The sequence below is a fragment of the Sphaeramia orbicularis genome, chromosome 11, assembly GCF_902148855.1.
Source record: "Sphaeramia orbicularis chromosome 11, fSphaOr1.1, whole genome shotgun sequence".
In the NCBI taxonomy this organism is placed as follows: domain Eukaryota; kingdom Metazoa; phylum Chordata; class Actinopteri; order Kurtiformes; family Apogonidae; genus Sphaeramia; species Sphaeramia orbicularis.
In genome coordinates, this window is record NC_043967.1 from 28,018,531 (window position 1) to 28,038,516 (window position 19,986).

General features: G+C 38.5%; 1 protein-coding gene across 1 annotated transcript; it reads right to left on the bottom strand.

The window, feature by feature from the left end:
• Positions 1–1,285: 1,285 nt before the first annotated feature.
• Positions 1,286–18,994, bottom strand: kpna6 (karyopherin alpha 6 (importin alpha 7)). Its single transcript, XM_030148082.1, has 14 exons — positions 18,862–18,994; positions 16,609–16,742; positions 15,005–15,097; positions 14,735–14,834; positions 14,553–14,647; positions 13,966–14,097; positions 13,760–13,848; positions 10,515–10,614; positions 10,240–10,403; positions 10,078–10,156; positions 9,764–9,889; positions 8,876–9,003; positions 8,503–8,687; positions 1,286–7,640 (listed from the first exon to the last, which is right to left on the bottom strand). The coding sequence occupies exons 1-14, from the start codon at positions 18,863–18,865 to the stop codon at positions 7,453–7,455; spliced, it is 1,617 nt and encodes a 538-aa protein (XP_030003942.1). The 5' UTR covers positions 18,866–18,994; the 3' UTR covers positions 1,286–7,452.
• Between the last annotated feature and the right edge of the window lie 992 nt (positions 18,995–19,986).

The window sequence follows — 19,986 nt, forward strand, 5'->3', positions numbered from 1 at the left end:
TGCAAAAAAAAAATTGAGACCCAAAAAATTGCATTTGAACTCTTTTTTTCTTTGCTAGAAAATAGTTTTTGATTAAAGCAACATTTTGATTGAGTAATAAAAACAAATCTACCTTCATAGTTGACCAAAAAAAATTTTTTTTAAAAAGGATCAAAATGTTACAGAAACCTAACATGGGGTATCACTACTATAAGGAAAAACACTACACATGCTGCATATCTGCAATACTATAAATTATCTGTACATGCTAGAACTACTGTTTTATATACATTTATATATATATTTTTTAAACTTGTATGTAGTTGTCTTTTTTTCTATTTTTACTACTGGCTGCAGGTACAAAAATACATTTTACTATTTATTGTACTATGTGTAACTGTGCATGTGACAAATAAATCTTACAATTAGTCAGATGCAGTTACAAAATGGAAGGGGTGCAAATTCTGAGTGGAAAAATGCCAGAAAATTCCATTCTACAAACTTAGAAGAAAGAACAAACAAATTCATTGTGCTAAATAAATAGATAAAATATTTCAACCTAATCTAGCCACATAAAGTTCATACAGATCAGAAACACAGATCAAAAAGAAAAAAAAAAAAGTTTTTCACAATATGCATGCAATGGAAAAAACAGCAATTAGCATTAAAGGGTTGCAACATAACTTTATTCGTTTGTACAGTATTTGCACTGGACAATTTCAATATATTTTCTTTACAGTTTTTAATATTGTTGCTGTTTCTTGTATGTACTTTTTTCATGTTCATGTTTGTGTGTCATGTTCAGTTGAAGTGTATTTGTTTCTCGTCACTCATTCATACCGTCGGTTAAAGTCAAGTCAAGTCACAGTATAGGATGGGTAAATTAGAGCAAATGAAACCTCAAAAACAAGAATAGAGAAAATAAATACACGTAAAAGAAATGAGAGGACCAAAGCAGAGAATACATAAGGACTAGTCAGTGATGGCATATGAAAAGTATTTTACAAACATGTAGCATTGTAAACATTTGTATAGCGTAGACATTACTTGACCGAGCCAAGCGTGGCTTCAGGTTTTCAATATAGACAAACAGTTTCTAGGACGGAAGACAAGTCAGATTGGAGATATTTAGTAACGTCTGTTCAATCCCCTAATGTTAACAAGGTTCCTGATCATGCAGTCTGACAAACTTTTACTCTAAACACAATTATCCAAAAATATAGTCCAGGATATCCTGATCAAGAAAAAGATCAAGAATAGCAGAAAAGGCTTGTATCCTCACCTCTTATTTTATTGTATATTATTATTTTTTTTCCTGTGACGGTACATGTTCTAATGAGGCTTTTTTTTTCTCCACTTCTCAGAAGTGATTAGAATTGCATCTGAATCCCTGTCAATGTATCAGAACATACATATAGTTTAACTTAAAATACTTTTTAATGTAAATCACTGCAATTTCTGAATCCCAGATTTTTATCTTAGAAAAAAAAAGTCAAGTAAGTTGCCTCTGCCGGCTCCTGCCAGTAGGGGGAGCCAAGTGTCGCCTGTCAGAGCAGCTCATGAAGGTGGGTGTTTGCCTCTGGGGTTGCCTGATTCGGGACAATGTTTGTTGTGATTTTCTGAGATATTTTGCAGATTCTCAAACTCCAAACTTTTAAGGCTATGTTCAGACTGCAGGTAAATCCGGTTGGTTCCTCCAATCAGATCTTTTGGGACAGAATAGAACAGATTAGATTTATGTCCATCCTGTTCATTTTGTATCAAGACTGTAATGAGACTAAGACCAGAGTTTATCAAACCCAGACAAGACCGAGCAGTTACACGACAATGTGTCCGATATGGGAGGATGGGATTAAAGCAGTTAAATTAATAGTTTGTGGCCTCTGTACCCAAACCTTCCATGTAAATGTAGTCACTGTAAATATGATTAAGTTTATTTTACGTTCTGGTAATGGCCGTCAGTTAGACTTTATACACTGAGGCCACTGTTAAAGATGAACTTGTGATTTCCAAAATCTGAAATGAGTGAAGTTATTGATTGCATTTGAAGCAGAAGTTTTACATGACAATCACAGTAATGATATTAACAAGACAAATCCCAGGTGTGATACTCCTGTAGTTGTGGTCTTGACTGGCCTCGATATAAAATCCTCTTTGTCTGAGACCCAGAAAAAAGTGAGAAATACTATGTTCAACTCTGAATCAATCACGACTAGTACAACCCTGTATCTGTGTGGAATCCTATGTAACAATTTTATTCATTTATTTATTTTTTTAAATCATCCAGACTTTGATTAATCAATCTGGAGGTTATGTAGATTTACCAAACTGCTGGATTTGCACAGGCAGTCTGAACAAGGCCTTATGTGAGAGAAAAGGAATCAGAAAAGAAGGACTGAGCTATTGCGGCTTCTAATGAAAAGAAGCAAGTTTATACGGCCTGAAGCAATCTCTCAGTCATACTGACTGGGTCAACAACACAAGCCAATTATACAGAAACTACTGCAAAATTAAATCAAGTATAGAATTCAAACCAGCCTTCAAGACGACAAACTTTGGTAACCTAACTTTGAAAATAAGGTTAGTACCTGCAATTGTCTGCTATGATAGTCACTTAAGTTTCCACAATTTGCATCATGTGCCACACTGTGATATTTTCATCAGGGGTGTTGCTGCAAGCCTCGAAATAATGCGAAATATTACATGAAATCAGTTACTTGACTCCAAAACATCTGCAGCTTAGCTATGCACAGTGAAACCATTTAAAAGACTGTCAGAGTGGGAACCATCACACCGTGGACAACATGTAGCTGGAGACACCAGTTTGATGCAGTTAAGTCCTTTCCTACCAGACATTTTCTACACCTCCTTAATTTGTTTTTTTTTTTTTTTTGGTGCCCACAGTAAAGAATACCACTTTTCCAGAGGAACAGTGGCTAATAATGTAACTTTAAAGATAAGGAAAATAGAGCAGCAATGTTTTGCACAAAATGTGTGCACATTCAAGTAAATAAAAGATAAAAAGAAAAGAATCTAAAGTCAAAGACAGATACATAAGAACCTCCAGTCTTTGTTGGTCGGATTGGCACTTTTGTGAATAGGAGTGCATTTTCAGTTTTTTTTTTTTCCTTAGAAACATAAATATTTTTCTTTGTAAATGCACTGTTTTGTTTTTTTTTTTTGTTTTTGTTTTAAACATTGCAACTGTGGCATTATTTGTAGGCCACGCACAGAACTGGCCGTGAAACCGAAGACTTCAGTTACGTAAATGCTGCTCTACACACAGTCCGTCATGTATAGAGATAAGTTCTTGATGTGCAATTATTTATGGTTTGACCTCTTACGTCTGGTGGGAGCACTTGTGTTCTGTGGATAATGTCGATGGTACACAGCTTTGACTGTTGCTTGTAAGTGGGTCAGAATATTCTGCATGGAAAAACATCCTCTGCCAAATGAAAAGAAATGTGCTTTTGCTCATTATGTCTGATTAAAACATACTTAACTGATGTTTTTATAAAGCATAACTTGGTGCAGTTGCATGACTAAATGCTAGGGTTAGCGTAGCGATCCACAGAACAGGTGCTCCCAGACTCTGATGGGGACATAGTCTATAGAGTCAATCAACCTCTTCCTCACACAGTGCCCGTCAGTCAAAACATCACACAATCACAGTTCGGCTCCATCCACAAGGGCCTCCAAACGCTGCTCCGAGATCAGCTTCTGCATGAGGAGAAGCTGATCTGAAGTCAGGGTTTAAAAGGCTGTTTTAAAGCCAAGTTCAGACCAAAGACTCAGGAAAAGACAGTTAGACAAGGTTGGATCAACACAGTGTTTACCTTGTAAGTGCAGGTTTTTGTGTAAGGACATAATTTGTGTTGTGGGCTGAAGTTAGCGCTAAATATTTAAACACCAAGTGCGTTATGTACTATAGTTTCATTTCTAGCAGTGATGAAATGATGAAAATAGAAAAATTAAGATGGAATTCCTGGACCAAATCACTTGTTTAGAGAACATCGACTAGAGAGGATTTAGTAAATAGAACAGAAGATAATAACTCTGTGCTTTGTGGTAAGAGGGAAGTTATCATCTCTAAATACTGAGAAAAATACACATAATGTGACCTCACGTTCTGAAATCAGCCACTGGTGATTTGACAAACAGTTGAGTTCCTACAGGCCTGTTCACACTGAGGTTACCTTCCCCTGAAACATTCTCAGATGAAAGTTTTAGTCTGAACTGGGCTTTGCACATCATAAGTCACGTGGCTAAAAACAACTAAAAAGATTTCCAGATGATCTATGTGCACATTTCAAATTCATCACATCTTTTCATTTGATTAATTAAACTGAAAATAGTCTCATTTAAAACCCAGCAAAGGGCAGCAATTTTACAAAAAAAAAAAAAAAAATTGTAGTGCACTAAATCCACAAAAAATGTCAAACTTCAGAGAAACTAAAAAAAAAATTACATTTTCATTTGAAGACTCTGGAAACTGTTTACTTGCCCTTAGCCACTCATCTGTGTGAGGTGTGTATACAGTGTCTGCTGGTGTTGTATGCAAGTGTGCATGAAGTGTGCGCAAATATATATATATAAATGCAAACATGTAAAAATTCAAGTACATATACTTGAATTTTTGTTGCAGTTAGGCTTATCATTTGTCTGAGATATATCCCTAGCCAAACTCTGGCTGTTAATAAACAAATAAGCAGTGGAGACTTCCGAGGCAGAGGATAGGCTATATACATCAATACCGAAACATCACAATGGACCCATGCAAAATCATTATCTGGTGTCATTCCTCAAAAATATAGTGATACAGAATGCCATGGTTATATATCAACTCTACCACTATACAAACACCACCACTGTCACTTCACTATCACCATTAACACCACCAAATCTATTAGTCATGGCCCAGTTCCTCCTCTTTGGTCCTGCTCACACCTGGCTTTAACGTACATGTTTTTGGGATTTGATCAAAAGTGGGCAGCTCTGAGTGTTAATGTGACATTCTCCCACTTCCCCATTCTGTATGAAAATAAACACGCTCATCTAACAGCCTGGAACAGAACATGACATTATGATGTTTCTTTGAAAATTCAATCCACTGTATAAAGACTACAGATGGAATGTTTGGCCTCCTAATCGCTGCCTAAGACGACACTGTGAAACAATTAACACATTTTAAATAGGAAATGACAAGTTTAATCATTCCATTCATTTTAGCAGTGTTCGATACTGACCTTCAATACTTTTATACTATTGATTGAATTGAAAAAATAATAGAGATTTCTAGTGAGTTATTGTGTGTTTCTGTTAAAATTGGAAATTAGTGAAGAAAAAATTGCAAATTAGGAGAGAAGCTAAGGTAGATTTTATATTAGGATACACATCACTATAGCCTTTTTTTCTTTTTTGTCTTTACGGGATAATTTTTATTACATTTTCAGTAAAACACAAAATACATCTGTTTTACTTTATTTTCCCTGTGCACATTTTGATATTTAAAGATTATCACTCCTGTTTTTAATGTTCTACCTTTTCTGAAATGTTTGATAAGTGCTCATTAGTGCTGAGGCAACATTTTCAAATGATCATTATCAGCAAAACTTTACACTGCTAATGCCGAACAGTTAACAGTAACCTCCACAATAGAATTACTGACTTTGAGGGAAAATAAGAGCTCAGAAATAGAAGTTGCATCTAGAATCATGTTGAATTTTTCCTTTTTTTTTTTTTTAAGTTTAATATTCAGTTCTGGGTTTATTGATTAATTACTACAGTGTGATGTTCAGTGTTGTGGATTTATTTATAGCACTATTAATTAGATGTCCATTTCTACAGTTAACTTGGTCGGCCACTAATTGGATCCAAACGTGTCCTCACACTTTGCCTTAGAGCTGCCCCCTGTGATCGGATCCCTAAAGACTGATGTTAATGCAGGTTTGACCAGGTCCTATGTCCAAATGTTAACAAGCAGTGCTCAAAAGTGTCTTACAGTGTGCCTTCACATTCTCCTCTATCTCTCTATGCCAACTGTGTGTTTAGCTAGGGATACTCTGTGACTGAAGGCAGGGTAATAGAACACCATGCAAAAAAATCCCTACCATGTACAACTGGGGAGTCGGAGCATGGGGCTGAGCTAACCAGCGGCAACTTGAGCACACTCAATGTATTAGAATGCAAACTTCCATGGCAAGTCTGCACTCTGAGAAACATTTGGTTCCATTTAATTCATCTGAATAGGAAAATAAATTTGGTTTGCTGCTGTTGCTGCTAGCTCTTTTCCACACTGGCACCCCAGTTATGCCTTTTTTAATAAGTTAGATCACTTCATAATTCAAATGTTTTGTTATTAATAACACAGCACACGACGAACATTGGATCTCTAACTATACCACCCACCAAACCTGGATATTTTTATAGATCCTCTAAAACCCAACCCCTTTTCCAACATCCAATTCAAAGCCCTTCCTATAGTAATTTCCCAATTTTTTTTTTTTTTTTTTGTTTTTAAATTTTTTTCCACCTTAACCCTCCCCCAGAATTTCTTCTTGATTAAAATGACCTTGATAGAAGGAAAAAAAAAAAAAATCACCTTTTGTAGCTTGGCCATCAGACTCAGGGCAACAAAAAGCCCTTGGTTTTAAGTGGACATTTATGTATTTGACAGAAACTCCACCAATGTTAATGTAGCCTCTGACCCCTATATATAGTTTCTTTCAGTTAGATATGATATGTAAAGGCCAGCCCTGAGCCTAATGATCAGGTAGCCTCTTGGTACCAAATCAAGGTATTAATGTGGAGAGAAAAAAAAAAATCACGATCACTACAAAGGGGCGGATAAATAAGGGTTGAGGAAAACAACTAAAACAAAGAGGGGATAAGGTTGCAAGTTTTTGTTTTAATTGCACTACGTCAGACTGACATCAAGAGCTGGGCATATTTCACCTCGTGCACTCCAGCGGTCTGTAGACTTCTCATGGAGATGCACGGGTAATCCTGAAAATTGGAATGTCCCATTGAAAAAAAAAAATGTATATAAAGATATTAATCAACAAATCATCCTTACTGCCAGTGAAAGAATCTAATTATCAGACGGCAGGTAGATGTATGTGCGTTTTAAGCCAGGGCAGACTCACACTTTGAGCTGTGAAGTGATTCCTTCCTCTTCTGGTGTTTCTGTTCTTGGCCAGATAACACCTGAGTCTGCCCCCCCGTGAGGCCTCAGTCCAACTGGCTGGGGAGAACAGGGGTTTTTTTTAGGCTGGAAAGCAGGACAGTAAAAACCTTCCTCCATATGCTCTGTGTATGTGTTGGTACAAGTGGGGGTTAGTGGCAAACCAGTAAAAGGGAAGGGATGAGGGTGTGGAGCTTTGACTCAAGCATCACGGGGCCTGAGAGGAATGGAGGGGGTAAACGGTGCATTTTAGAAGAGCGGAGTTGGGGGTGGGGTGGAGTGGGGGTAACTTATAGCTGGAAGCCCTCCATGGGAGCCTCCTGTTGGGGGAAAAGGAACTGCTGGTTGGCCTGGTCCACCTGCGGAGCAAGACTGCTGTCCTCATCCTCCACCCCGAAGTAGTGCTCAATGAGGTCGAAGGCCTTCTGGTAGATCTCCTGGTTGTCGTGGCTCTGAAGGAACTCGATCTTGTCCAGACCTGCACAGCAAGAGACGTCAAATGAGATCATGGAATGGGTTTGACGCAAAATCTGAAAATTACACAGTAATTGTGTCTGAAAACAAAACAAAAATCAGCTGAATCATTTGACTTTAAGTATTAAGACCAGGGTGATGAGCCACAAAAATGAAGAGATGAAAAAGACTTGTCATGTGCAATCTTTGATTGTTTTAGTGCACTAAAATTCCATGATTAGCTCCAATCATATTCTAATTAAAGTTCTCTGAGAGAACATGAGACTTCTACATCAACTCCTTGCCTGTTTTTCATGCTACCCCATGACACAGACTGTAGCCCATTACAGGCATTTTCTGACAGGTAGGAGGGTTAAATACATGACTGACAGCAGACATGACCTGAGTGAGACTCTACTGCTCTACTTCATGTCTCAAAATGGAAAAATGGCTTCAATTTTCCATACCAAAGTGAAATTTGTTTAGGTCAACTTTAGTTAACGTTTGATCTTTGGATTTGGACAAAGAGGAGATAGCTTCAGATTGTGGCTTCTTAGCTCAAGATTTCAGTTCCTACAGCTTAAGTTTTTTTTAAAGTTATTAAACAATTTCGTACGTATAAAATACCAAGAAGATGAAAAAAAAAATTACATCAAATTGATTTTATAAAATTGGTATGAAAAAGTGATCAGTAATTGGTATCAGCTAATATAATGAACATCTCCGAACAACATTTAACTTTCCTAAGAATATTATTATACTGTATCTGATATATTTATTTCATGCTGCTTTCAACAGATTGAATATGGAATAATTTTTTAGTGTGTGTGCACTGTCCTTTCCAAACCCACATATTTTAAGTTGAGTGTGTGTATGTTGAACAGTACCATAGGCCTCCTCAATCAGACTGCAGTATGGATTAACTCCAGTGCCATTATTCTCCTGCTTGGCTTCCTGCTCGCCCAGCCTCAGGATGTTCTCCAGTCCATTCAAAGCCACTTGCACGATCTTCGAGTCCATCACAGTCAACAGATCACACAAGGGCTTAATACAGCCCAGGTTCACCAGATACCTACATGTAAAACAAACATCACAATCATGACTTAAAGCTGGAATTCCAATCATTTATCACCTCATTCGTTCATATCAGTGATCAAGGAATCTGGTTCCGATGCTCTTATCATATTGAGACAAACATGATAAAAACAGAGGCCTGTTGTTCCTGTGAACTGGACTGTGTTTTATCCCTTTGTGTCTGACCTGATCTGCTCCGGTGTTCCTCCAGATGTAGCATTGGTGATAGCCCAGGCCGCCTCTTTCCTGGTCCTGAACTCAGCTTTTTGCAGAATGTCGATAAGCACTGGGAAGATGTTGGCATCTATTACCGTCTGTAGGGAAGAACAACATATCAGACCTGTGAGAGGTGCTGAGAGCAACTTCAGCAAAGCTTGACTCAGATAAAGATGACGAACTATGGACCAAAGTTACTGACATATTTACAGACATACAAACATATTTCATATCATCAGAAAATATTAATAGATTTATTGTTGTTTGAGCCAGTGTTCTAAATAAACACATTTTTTTATGAGGACCATTCACTACCATGTATAGCACAGATTAAAATTAAACAGCTGTCAAAAAAAGGTAAACTCTTCGTGCAGTGCTATTATGATTCAGAAAATGAAAGACTTCGAATAGAACATGAATGATTGAGGTCGATAAAATCAAAAGATGATAGATAAAAGAATAAACCCACACAAACATAACATGACTTGAGATCATAAAAAGGTTAAGTGTACTCTATACTGCTGACATTTTCAACACATCACATTCTAGAGCAAAGAGGACATCATAGAAATCATTATGTGCATGAAGCTACCTATGGAAATGCTATTTATTTTGGCATTATGTTAGAATTACTAAAAGCAGTAGTTTCTGCTGCCGTTGGTATAAATACCTCCTGGAGGAGAATGTCAAATAGGTGGGGAAACAAAAGCATAAATAATTATCATATTACTCACATTGCACAACAATATAACCTACATTCAGGTTAGGTGTAGGTTAAATACGCAGCTGTAATACGAAGGACAAGATACAAGCTGTGACTTGTTCCCATTTCAGTAATGGACTGTATGTGTGTGTCACCTGTATCTGTGCTCGGTTTCCTGCTGTGATATTTGAGATGGTCCAGCAGGCCTCTTTTCGAATGGACTCTTTAGCACTGCTTAGAAGGTGCAGCAAACAGGGCAGGGCTGAGCAGTTCAACACCACCTACACACAGTGGGTAAAAAGGAGTTAGAATAAGCAGTGGACATTTCTCTTTGCGCATTATTTTAATGCCAATTTGTTTGTCTGTCATCCTAAACCATCGAAAAATGATATTACGTCTGTAGCTGCTCAGTTTCTTAGCATACAGCATGTTGTATGTCAGTCATCATAATATGAAATTTCAGTTTCACCTGTGTTTGGATGTCATCTCCTGTGACAATGTTCCCTACAGCTCTCAAAGCAGGAGAAGCCACTTTATAGTCTGTGTGCCTGTGATCAATAAAAGGACAGTTTAATTAATATACAGGACACATTTACTGCGACAGGCAGCACAGAGTAAGGTCTGGACTTACATGAGTAGCTCTACAAGTCGCCTGCAGACACCAGAGTCGATCACAGCCTGGATCTTGTCATTGGGGCCATCTGAGAGGTAGGACAGAGCCCAACAGGCATCTGCCAGCAAGTCTGGGTCACTGCTAAATAAAAGCCTCGACAGCACTGGCAGACAGGGTGACACCTAGACAACACAGACGGAATGCATACTTAGGATCTCAGTACCAATCAAAGCAGCATGAACAACATATGTAGAACAAGATATTAATGTTGACACTGTTGGTCAAAGCAGTACCTGTTCAAAAGGTGGTGGAGGGTTTTTTCCTCTACAGAGGTTAGACAAAGCCCACACTGCATTCCTAGTCATGGTCAATCTAGTAGATTTGGTCAGAAGCCTGAAATGACACAAATGACAAGAATTATGTTAGAAAGTAAAAATTATTACATGGAAGCCTTTCCTCTCTTACTTTAAGAAAACGTCTATAGAAAATAGAATAGAATACCAATAGCACTCGTACTTAAGTGAATGTGGACCAATGTGGGCGAGTGTATGTGTGTGTGTGTGTGTGTGTGTGGGGGGGGGGAAACTATGTTTCCCTTTTTTAGTTTAAGTTTTTGGTTGTTGTTAGTTGGTTTTTGGAAAACTGGATTACTGGACATGCTTATACCTGTGCTGAGAGGATATGTATACTGAAAATGTGTCCTAATAAAACGATACAAAAAATAAAACTACTAAAAGCACTCTCTGGCTGGACACAACACACATTTCCCCCATTTCCACTCGCTTTTTCAAGGTTGTCTTTGAGGCTGCCATGTAGACCAGTAGAGTCTCATTTAGATGTAATCTTAAAGTGATCTATTACAAAAGCTGTCACTCATCACATAACCACATACATGTCTGAAAACCCCTGAGCAGTCAAAATCTGCTGCTACAGGGGACATGATCTACTCTGTCATGGGATTTTCAGTAAAGGGAAAGGTGGTGAATTTATTTTTCCTGTCACAAAGTTTCCCTTGAAACATGTAAAACATTAACTTCTCCACCTGTGTGAGGCAGCTGTATTAGCTCTGGGGTGTTAAGACACGTAACAGATTAGATCAGGCCACAACTCATGCCTTGCTGCAGGAGTGAGTCATCCAGAAAATAGGAGCTATGTCTGTTTTTCACATTTGGGATCAGTGACTTGAGGCAAAAAGTGTAGTTTCAATGCTAGGGTATATCTGAAAAAAAAAATTATGTACTTTTTCTCTGGTGAACAAAAACTGTGTAGTTCCTTGAACTCCGTTTTCTTTAGAATTAAATTTATGATGAAACTAGAAGCACTCGGAGAGCACAGACCTCCGCCTAGGCTGATCAGTGGCACCCCCCGTGGGCCCCCCCACCCCCGATCACCACTAAAATTTAATCATTTCTTCCTTATCCCATTTCCAACAAACCCTGAAAATTTCATCCAAATCTGTCCATAACTTTTTGAGTTATGTTGCACACTAACGGACAGACAAACAAACAAACAAACAGACAAACAAACCCTGGCAAAAACATAACCTCCTTGGCGGAGGTAATTAAATTACACTGATAGCAATTATCAAGCAGACACTGAATATAAACAGTATGACTGACTGTAGCAGCTCCACAGAGGCAACGTGTTACTGATGAGGGCAATATGATACAACCGATAAGATCTACTGGTTGCGGTAGACTGAAAGAAAATGGTATGTGTCCTGGGTTGTGCTTCTTCTAAATCTCCCACTTTTCTTTCCTTCATGACTGTGATCTGCTCTGGGTGAAACCACTGAGGCTTTGAAGCTGAAGTAAACGGTGACTGACAACGGCCCTGTACAGACCTTGTATCAACATCTGTCCTGGCAAATGTGATCACATGTGGACAGCTTTAATTCAAGGTCTGAACACTCAAGATGCAATTTAAGAAACAATCCTGTCCAGTCACTCAGGATGAATGCAGAGGTGATCTGGGAGGCACTAGTCCACATTCTGAACAAATATGCATCCTGACATCCACTGAAGGACCCACTACTCATGCTCTGTTTATCTAGTCAGTGGTATCATATGGAAGTGTTTTAAAGATGCCTGAAAATCCCAGAAACCCCACATATGTATTAATGCTACTCACATGTGCCATTATAATATGCTGTTGCCTGAGCAGGAAAACATTCCAGCTTAAAAGTTGCTACTGGTAACAAAGCAGTACACTGAAATGAATTTGCAAAGAAACTTACCAAGCCAGTCTAATGAAATGAAGTATGTGCTTTGTTTTAGGCTACAGAAATCAAATGCCAGGTGTAAATAGACAGTGTTACAGCCATTTTTATTGGGATATCTCAAGACAGATGTTAATGCAAGATCAGGACAGAGCCAATGAGTCAAAAACTGAATGTGCAGTGAAATCAAATATGTGGTGAAAAAAGGTTATGCAAAGAATGTAGCCAAATGTAAATATGGGAAAGATATTATTTACTTCATAAATATACTTTAGTATGAGTTAAAAGTTAAGAGTTAAAATCTGCATTTATACTAGTGAATGTAAGGGACAAAAAGCAAGTGCACTACCGCAAACCTCTGGTGGCAACCATCAAAACAAAAAAATGTTTCTTCAATTCAGACACATAACACTAAACCAAAACGGCCCCATTTAAACTGTCTTTGTGAAATTCATTTAATTTTATGCCAATAGTTACTGGCATGTCAGATGAAACTGCTATTTTGTGCTATAAACATCACAGATAGTCAGCAAGATACTAGTATTGATCATGTATACAGAGACATGAGTATATTTCTGACCCATGTAAACATCATATACTGAATAGGATCAGTAGGAATAATGATAGATATGTAGACACAGTCACAATGTTCCAGACAGTCTTAAAGGAGTGATATTTTGCTGTTTTAAATGGAATTATGCATTTTCAAACATTTCCCTGTGGTCTACATAAACTGTAAATGCTCTGCTTGGGTCTGAATTCTTCATTAATTAAACTCCACAGGTCCATCTTCAACCCTATTTCTGAGCAATGACACCAGAAAGGTCGTTTTGAGCGCTGGCCCTTTAAATGCACATGAGCCACTTCACACCCCACCCCCCTCCTGGTTGTTGACCGTGCTGCTCTGTCCCGTTCAGCCACTGGTCTTAAATAACACAACTGAAAATTTTAGGTAATAGGCTCGAAGTTTGGACATATTTTCAGTATGGACTACAACTGCTGCTGCTGACAAACATTTACGGTGTACTCGGAGAAATGCTTGTCGGAAGTCTTGACCTTATATGTGCAAATGTTGTGGAGTAACTAGTTATAGATGCAACAAACTAAGAAGGAATTAAAACAGGTTGTAGAAATCCGCTTTTTGCCAAACTGAATATAAAGATAGCTTTGCAGCACCTGGAGGGTTCAAATTCAAGCTTTTTGAACTATTAGCGTCACTAAATACACAAATAAATGTGCCAAAGACTAATAAACGTGGGTTTAGCAAAATATGACCGCTTTAAGATGTTTGTCTGTCTTAAGATGCAGGAATGTACTTGCATTAATAGAGGTGGAAGGATGTTGCAGTTCAGCACGTAGTCTCTGCATACAGCGCTGTCTCCTGCAATATTACCCAAGGCCCACACAGCCTACAGGGGAAAATAAACACACAAAAGAGTTTCCTGATGACCAGTGCAAGAAAAGGGAACAATGTAAGACAAACACAAAAGTTGATGCATCAATCAGACTGGGATATTAAGTGTTACCTGTTCTTGGACATCCTCAAAGTCTGAGTTAAGTAATTCTATAAAGATTGGCACTGCTCCAGCCTCAATCACTGTCTTTGTCTGCAAGGATGTGCCTGATGCTATGTTGGTCAGCGCCCATGCAGCTTCAAACTGGAAAGGGTACAAATGACCAAATAAAAGACATTTTTACAACAGAAACCCATTGTGCAAATCATAACAGTCCTCAAAATATTTAATTTGAACTTGAAGAACACTGGGTTACATCAACAAAGGATAACTTATGTTTTAACTCATTTGAATTTAAAGTATGCCATTCAAGCGTCACATCATTTATTGACTTCATAAATTTATGCTGTGCCACAAAGATGACAGTCAATAACAAACCTGCACCTATTAAGTAGATAATGTACACTGTCCTGTAACGAAATCGTCTAATAAAATGTACTTTGACAGACTTTATCAGAAATTGTTTGAAAAGAACCCGAGTCGTGGCATCATTTCTCCATTTTCCTCAAAGCAAAATTTTAAAGCTACGTTTGTATTTCAATAAACAGTATTTCAATAGATAGATTCATTCCCAGTTAGTAGTAAGTCTGTGAGCTGACCTGTAGTGTACAGTTGACACTCTTCTTCAGGAACTCCACAAACCGCTCCACAACTCCAGGAGTGTTGATAACTTCATCGATTGGTGGGTTGGGCTCTACAATAAATCAGATATAGCTTGATGTAAGCATTTTTGGCATGGTTTGTGTTTGTTACCAATTATATGCAAAGTCATGATAAGTACCTTTGGAAAGTAATTTTCTGAACTTCTGTGTTGTGCTGAGCTGAAGCTCTGGGTCCTCTGAGAAAAGCATCTCAACCATGTCTTTTGTAATGACTCCTTCCTGCAACAACATATGTCCAAGCATTCCATGTAGTGCATGCAATCAGCAGTTTTCACTAAACCTGCAGGTGTCTTAGAAAAAAATGCACTAACAAAAATAACTGAACTGCATTCTAAAAAAGTGCATCTCTATAATTTGTAAAAGTTGGCATTTGAAAACAAGACTCTTACTGTAACAGGTGAACTGAGGTAAGAGTCCACCAGTGGACTTTCAAACATGGCTTCCTCTTCATTGAGAATATCCACATTCCTCCTCTTGAATAGCTGTGATCAAATCAGTCAGAAGACAAAAACATACAGCTTAGCAAAACTAGTTTCATTATGACTATTATTTCAACAGGAACTTATGGCATCCTCAACTCTAAAGTAAGTACTTAGGAATATTTTTATAGTGACAATGATATGAATATATAGATCAAAAAGACAAGGACAGAATTCTATTAAAACCTGTTCATATATTTTGTTTATAATAATGAAGTTGTCTGCAAATAGTGCTCATTATGTCTATTTTCATACTAGAGGTTGGTGCTATGCGCAGTTTAAATTTTTTATTTATTTTTTTAATGTAAAATGAACAAAAATTACTGTGTACAGCAGGGGTCACCAACCCTGGTCCTCGAGAGCTACTATCCTACATGTTTTAGACGTATCCCTCTTCCAACACACCTGGAAGCCATTACATCATTATCAGGCTTCAGCAGAGCTTTATGATGAGCTGATCATTAATTGAACCAGGTGTGCAGGAAGAGGGAAATACCTAAAACATACAGGAAACTGGCCCTCGAGGACCGGATTTGAATACAGCTGTTTTAGATGTTTCCCCTCTTGCTGCATACCTGACGGCTGTTATCAGGCTTTTGCAGAGCTTGATGATAGGCTTATCATTTGAATTGTGTGTGTTAGAGGAGGGGAAACATCTAAAACATGCAGGATAGTAGATCTCAAGGACCAGGGTTGGTGACCCCTGGTGTACAAGAAAGCACCAAGCTGAAGCTGCCCTCAATAAGCGGATCAATAAAGTGCATTAATATAATGTCCAGTTGAGGGAAAAAGGCAAAAGAGATGGAAGCAAATGTAAGGGACAACAATTCCAAAATTTCTACCAGCAGGTTTGTGTTTGAGACACTACAGGGAGGTGGCTGAGGAAACACACAGCCTAACACGTGACCGAAAAACCTGTGCCACTTGTAACTTCCAAGTTGTAGATACCAGGTATTTCTCACAGTTAGAACAAACTAAAAGTGTATCAACATAAATTAGGAACAACCATCAATACCAACAGTTTAAGGTAAAATAAATCCCATTAAATACAAATAAAAGTGAGTATAAGACTTACAGACCACTGATAAACAAGTTTCTCTATAATACTCTCCTTCTTAGAGTGATCAATTTGACCCTATGACACATTTCCACTCATTATTTTCTTGACTCCAGTGCCGCTCTCTAATCAAAGTTTTCTTCAGCATTAGTTAGTCCTATGAATGTCAGAATTAGCCATTGTTTGAGTTTAGTATTTGTGCTATGTACACTTGTCTTCCTTTTCTAACTTACATGAACTGAAGATAAAGTAAATGAGGAAATGTCATGTGTCATCACTTAATCTTTGAAATATTTATGCATTTACAGACTGATGATTGTTAAATTCTAACTTAATTTTGACATTTGGTGAGAACGTTTTTGTGATCAAACCATATCAGACACAAATGATTTGGAAATACAGTGAGTTTTAATATCTCTCGTTTTCAACATGAGTGATGCAAAGCTGTACTCCGTACCTGTTGTTCTCGTTTCTGTTTCCTGAGTTGGATGCCTTCCTCCTCTCTCCTGCGCCTCATCTCTTCTGGGTTCAGTGCTTTGTTCTTATAGCGATTCATCCTGTAGTTATCCTTGGCCGGACTGGCTGACGGCTCTATTTGACCACAGACAGAAGGAACACCAGGGTCAAAATGCAAATAGACAACAAGGTCTGCAGAAATTGTTGTACAGTACAAATCCATCTCCAGACAAGTAGGCATGTGAGTGGAAGTTCCAGTGGTTGTTCCTGCAAGATCACTATTAATAGGCCATGATGATGAAACACCGTGTACACAGGTATAAGGTAAAAACAGACCTTGAGTAAACAAGCTCATATAAACATGGGCTAAAAATAAATACCCTCATAAGCACACATACACACAGAGTTTAGCTATTCATCATCCAGTCAGCTGGCGGGCAGAACAACCGTATTTATTCAGCAGAGTTAAATCGCAGGGTTAGCATAAATTGGTGCCCACACAGGACAAACTGCCCATTCTCAGCATTGTGCTGTCATGCCACCAGAACAGGGCACAGGGCAGATCCCAGAGTCACCCGGGACAACGAGGGGGAGAGAGAGAGAGAGAGCAATGGGGACAACTCTGAAACCTGCCACCAGAACAAAATGGTGTTGTCCTCCTGTGCCAAAAGCCCAGAGTCGTAACAGCGGGTGTTTCTGAGGTTAAATATCATAACAAGTGGCGCAAATTGAGGTCATGTTATGGTTAGAGGACATAAGACAACTGACTTCATTAAAAGCCTATGCATGTGTGTAAGGGGTCCAGATGGTAGAGCCACAGGCACGGACGGCATACAAGTACAGGTTGGAGCTGATGCTCTCATTTTTGAACAGTGGCTACATATTAGCCAGTATATGAATGCATTTGCTACATCACCTTTTAGACTAAAATAGCCATGGTCCTACTCACAATACATGTTAAACATCTTCATTATTCTTACAGCGTTAAAATGATTCCAACAGCTAAATCAATCCCTATTACTGCCTGTGTGAATAACTCAAACACTACCCACAGACCCACAGAACTAACACTGGCTCTGACAAATAAAAAAATATGCATTAATGCTGATCTGACGAGCCCTTTACAGTAGTCTGATACTCAAGCTATCACATCAGATGGTTCAAGTCTAGAACAGATAGTTAATGAAGATACAAATTCATTTCTATATGTCCATTTAACATTGACATCCTAACTTATGTAGACAGAGAACAGAGGACCATTACTACTCCTCTTTCATAATTTCATTCCATTGCATCCCTGGAGGAAGAAAACATGTAATATAGGGGAACTATCTAGAAAACGTGGGGACCCACTCTGTCACATGGTCATGACTAAAATGTCAGGTGTCCTAACATTGCTCATTATTGTTAGCAAACTGCCAGTGTTACATTATTTCACTTGAAAATGTATATACTGATACATAAATACATCTGAATCATAGCTTCAGTATTTTCTACGTGTACAAAGTAAGGGTGACTCACAGAACTACCGCTAGCTATGCTAAAATTAGCCTGAGCCACTGCCCGAGAGTTCATGAGAGGCAAAAATATTACAATAATGACAACTTACAGGTTATAATTTAAACTCTTTACAAAGGTGTTGAGAGCCTATTGCCATGTTAACAGAATCAAACATTAAAAACTACACGAAAAACTGTTGCTCTACAACAGTGGTGTAATATTTGAACCTCATTAACTTGCTAACACTGCGGATATCAATAAATGTATTAAACTATATTAATTTGAGTATCAGGTTGATTATGTTACGCAAGCCTTCTGAGAAAAACAATAATACAACATACAAGCTATAATTACCGTGGCTGTCCCCACGGGTTACCTAGATAAGACAGGATTTAGTAGTATGCTAACGCTGTTAGCTTAGATTGGCTGACAAAAAACATTTCTACAAATTCTTTCAGTCATTCCGTTCAACTGCTTAGCGAGCGTTACAAAACACATGATAACATATAAGACACAGCTGTACGCTTACATCGTTGTGAGATGATTAACTTAGTAAAAAAAGCGTATAAATGACAAATAAACAACTCCTGTACTGCTACTATGCTACATAACAAGGTTAAGCTATCGAGCTAAAGATTCAGCTAACATGCGTTAGCTAAACACTAACTGAAGATTTCATAATCTTTGGTGAGACGACACAGCTCAACATTTGACCAGTTCACACATTCATAAACTCATTTAGTGAGCGCCTTACCCATCCTCTCCTATGTGATTTAAGCTTCTGTAGTCGTGAAGAAACAAGTGAATTTTAATCCGTTCTGTCTTCTAGCTTTCCAGAATTTGCTCCTGTAAGCAATATGTCTACCGGAGACGGAAACGTCACAGTATACGTGACTTCCTGCCGCCAGAGGGCGCACTTGCACCACAATTCACCGTTGTGTTTTTTATGTGCTGCTACAGAATACAACCATCCCTGTGTACTTACTATGTGCTGAGGACTGTATTTTTGTTGAATTACATTTTCATGGGTGTATTTGTCAAAAGTGCACAAGATGCATGAATTAAGAACCACATTTGGGAAGAAGAGACATGATTTGTATTTTCAACCTTTGCCCAAAGTCACAGTTGCATTACTCTGGCCTGTTTGCATACCCTCCAGCGTTGCTCTGATATGACTCTGTGTGGAATCTGCATATGTCCCTGTGGTTTAGAAATGATATGTGCATGAACACCCGAGTGCTCTTCTTAAATTGAATGTGACAGAGTAATACAGTGAGGTGCGTCCATGGTCAATTTGCTGGGAGCCGGTAGTGGTAAATTACAGCACTATATTGCATTCCAGTATTGTCCTCTGACATGGGCCCCTGAGGGAGCCTGCAGAGATGCACCACAAAAACTTTAGGGGGCAATGTTGTACAGATAAACTGGAAGTAATGGGGCGTTCAGTGCTGCCAGGCTGCCTCTTCCACTATTAGAAAGGATGTGGGAGGTCAAGTCAACTGTATCAGAAGCAAGATACTTTCTCATGATTACAATTTCTTAGCAGACAAGTAAAAATATTGTTCAAAGATCCAGCCTCTCATAGAGTAGCCATGGGCTCTAGAATGAGCTTCAGTCAGCCGAACCAGGAGGGCTGAGAATTCACAGCCTCCAGCAGGTGTTCTGGCGCAAAGATGAATCAAAAGACACTGTTTGCTGGATGGCATCCCTCCTCTGGTACCAAATAACACAAACACACAAGACCAATCTGCACTTCGGAGGCAGCATTCAAATGCTCTCAGATCTAGTCCGCAGGGCTGTATCTGGGGCTCACAGAGTCTGATTTCACAGGAGCTCCTTTGTGATTTCCTTACCTTTCTCATTTCTAGGCCTGTTGAAG

Excerpts from the sequence above, each read along its gene's own strand:
- kpna6 (XM_030148082.1), bottom strand. Across the intron at positions 10,615-13,759 it reads ATCCTTCCACCTCTATTAAT|GCTTCTGACCAAATCTACTA; the intron begins GCAAGTACATTC and ends GTGTCATTTCAG. Across the intron at positions 7,641-8,502 it reads TCTGATTGAGGAGGCCTATG|GTCTGGACAAGATCGAGTTC; the intron begins GTACTGTTCAAC and ends CTTGCTGTGCAG.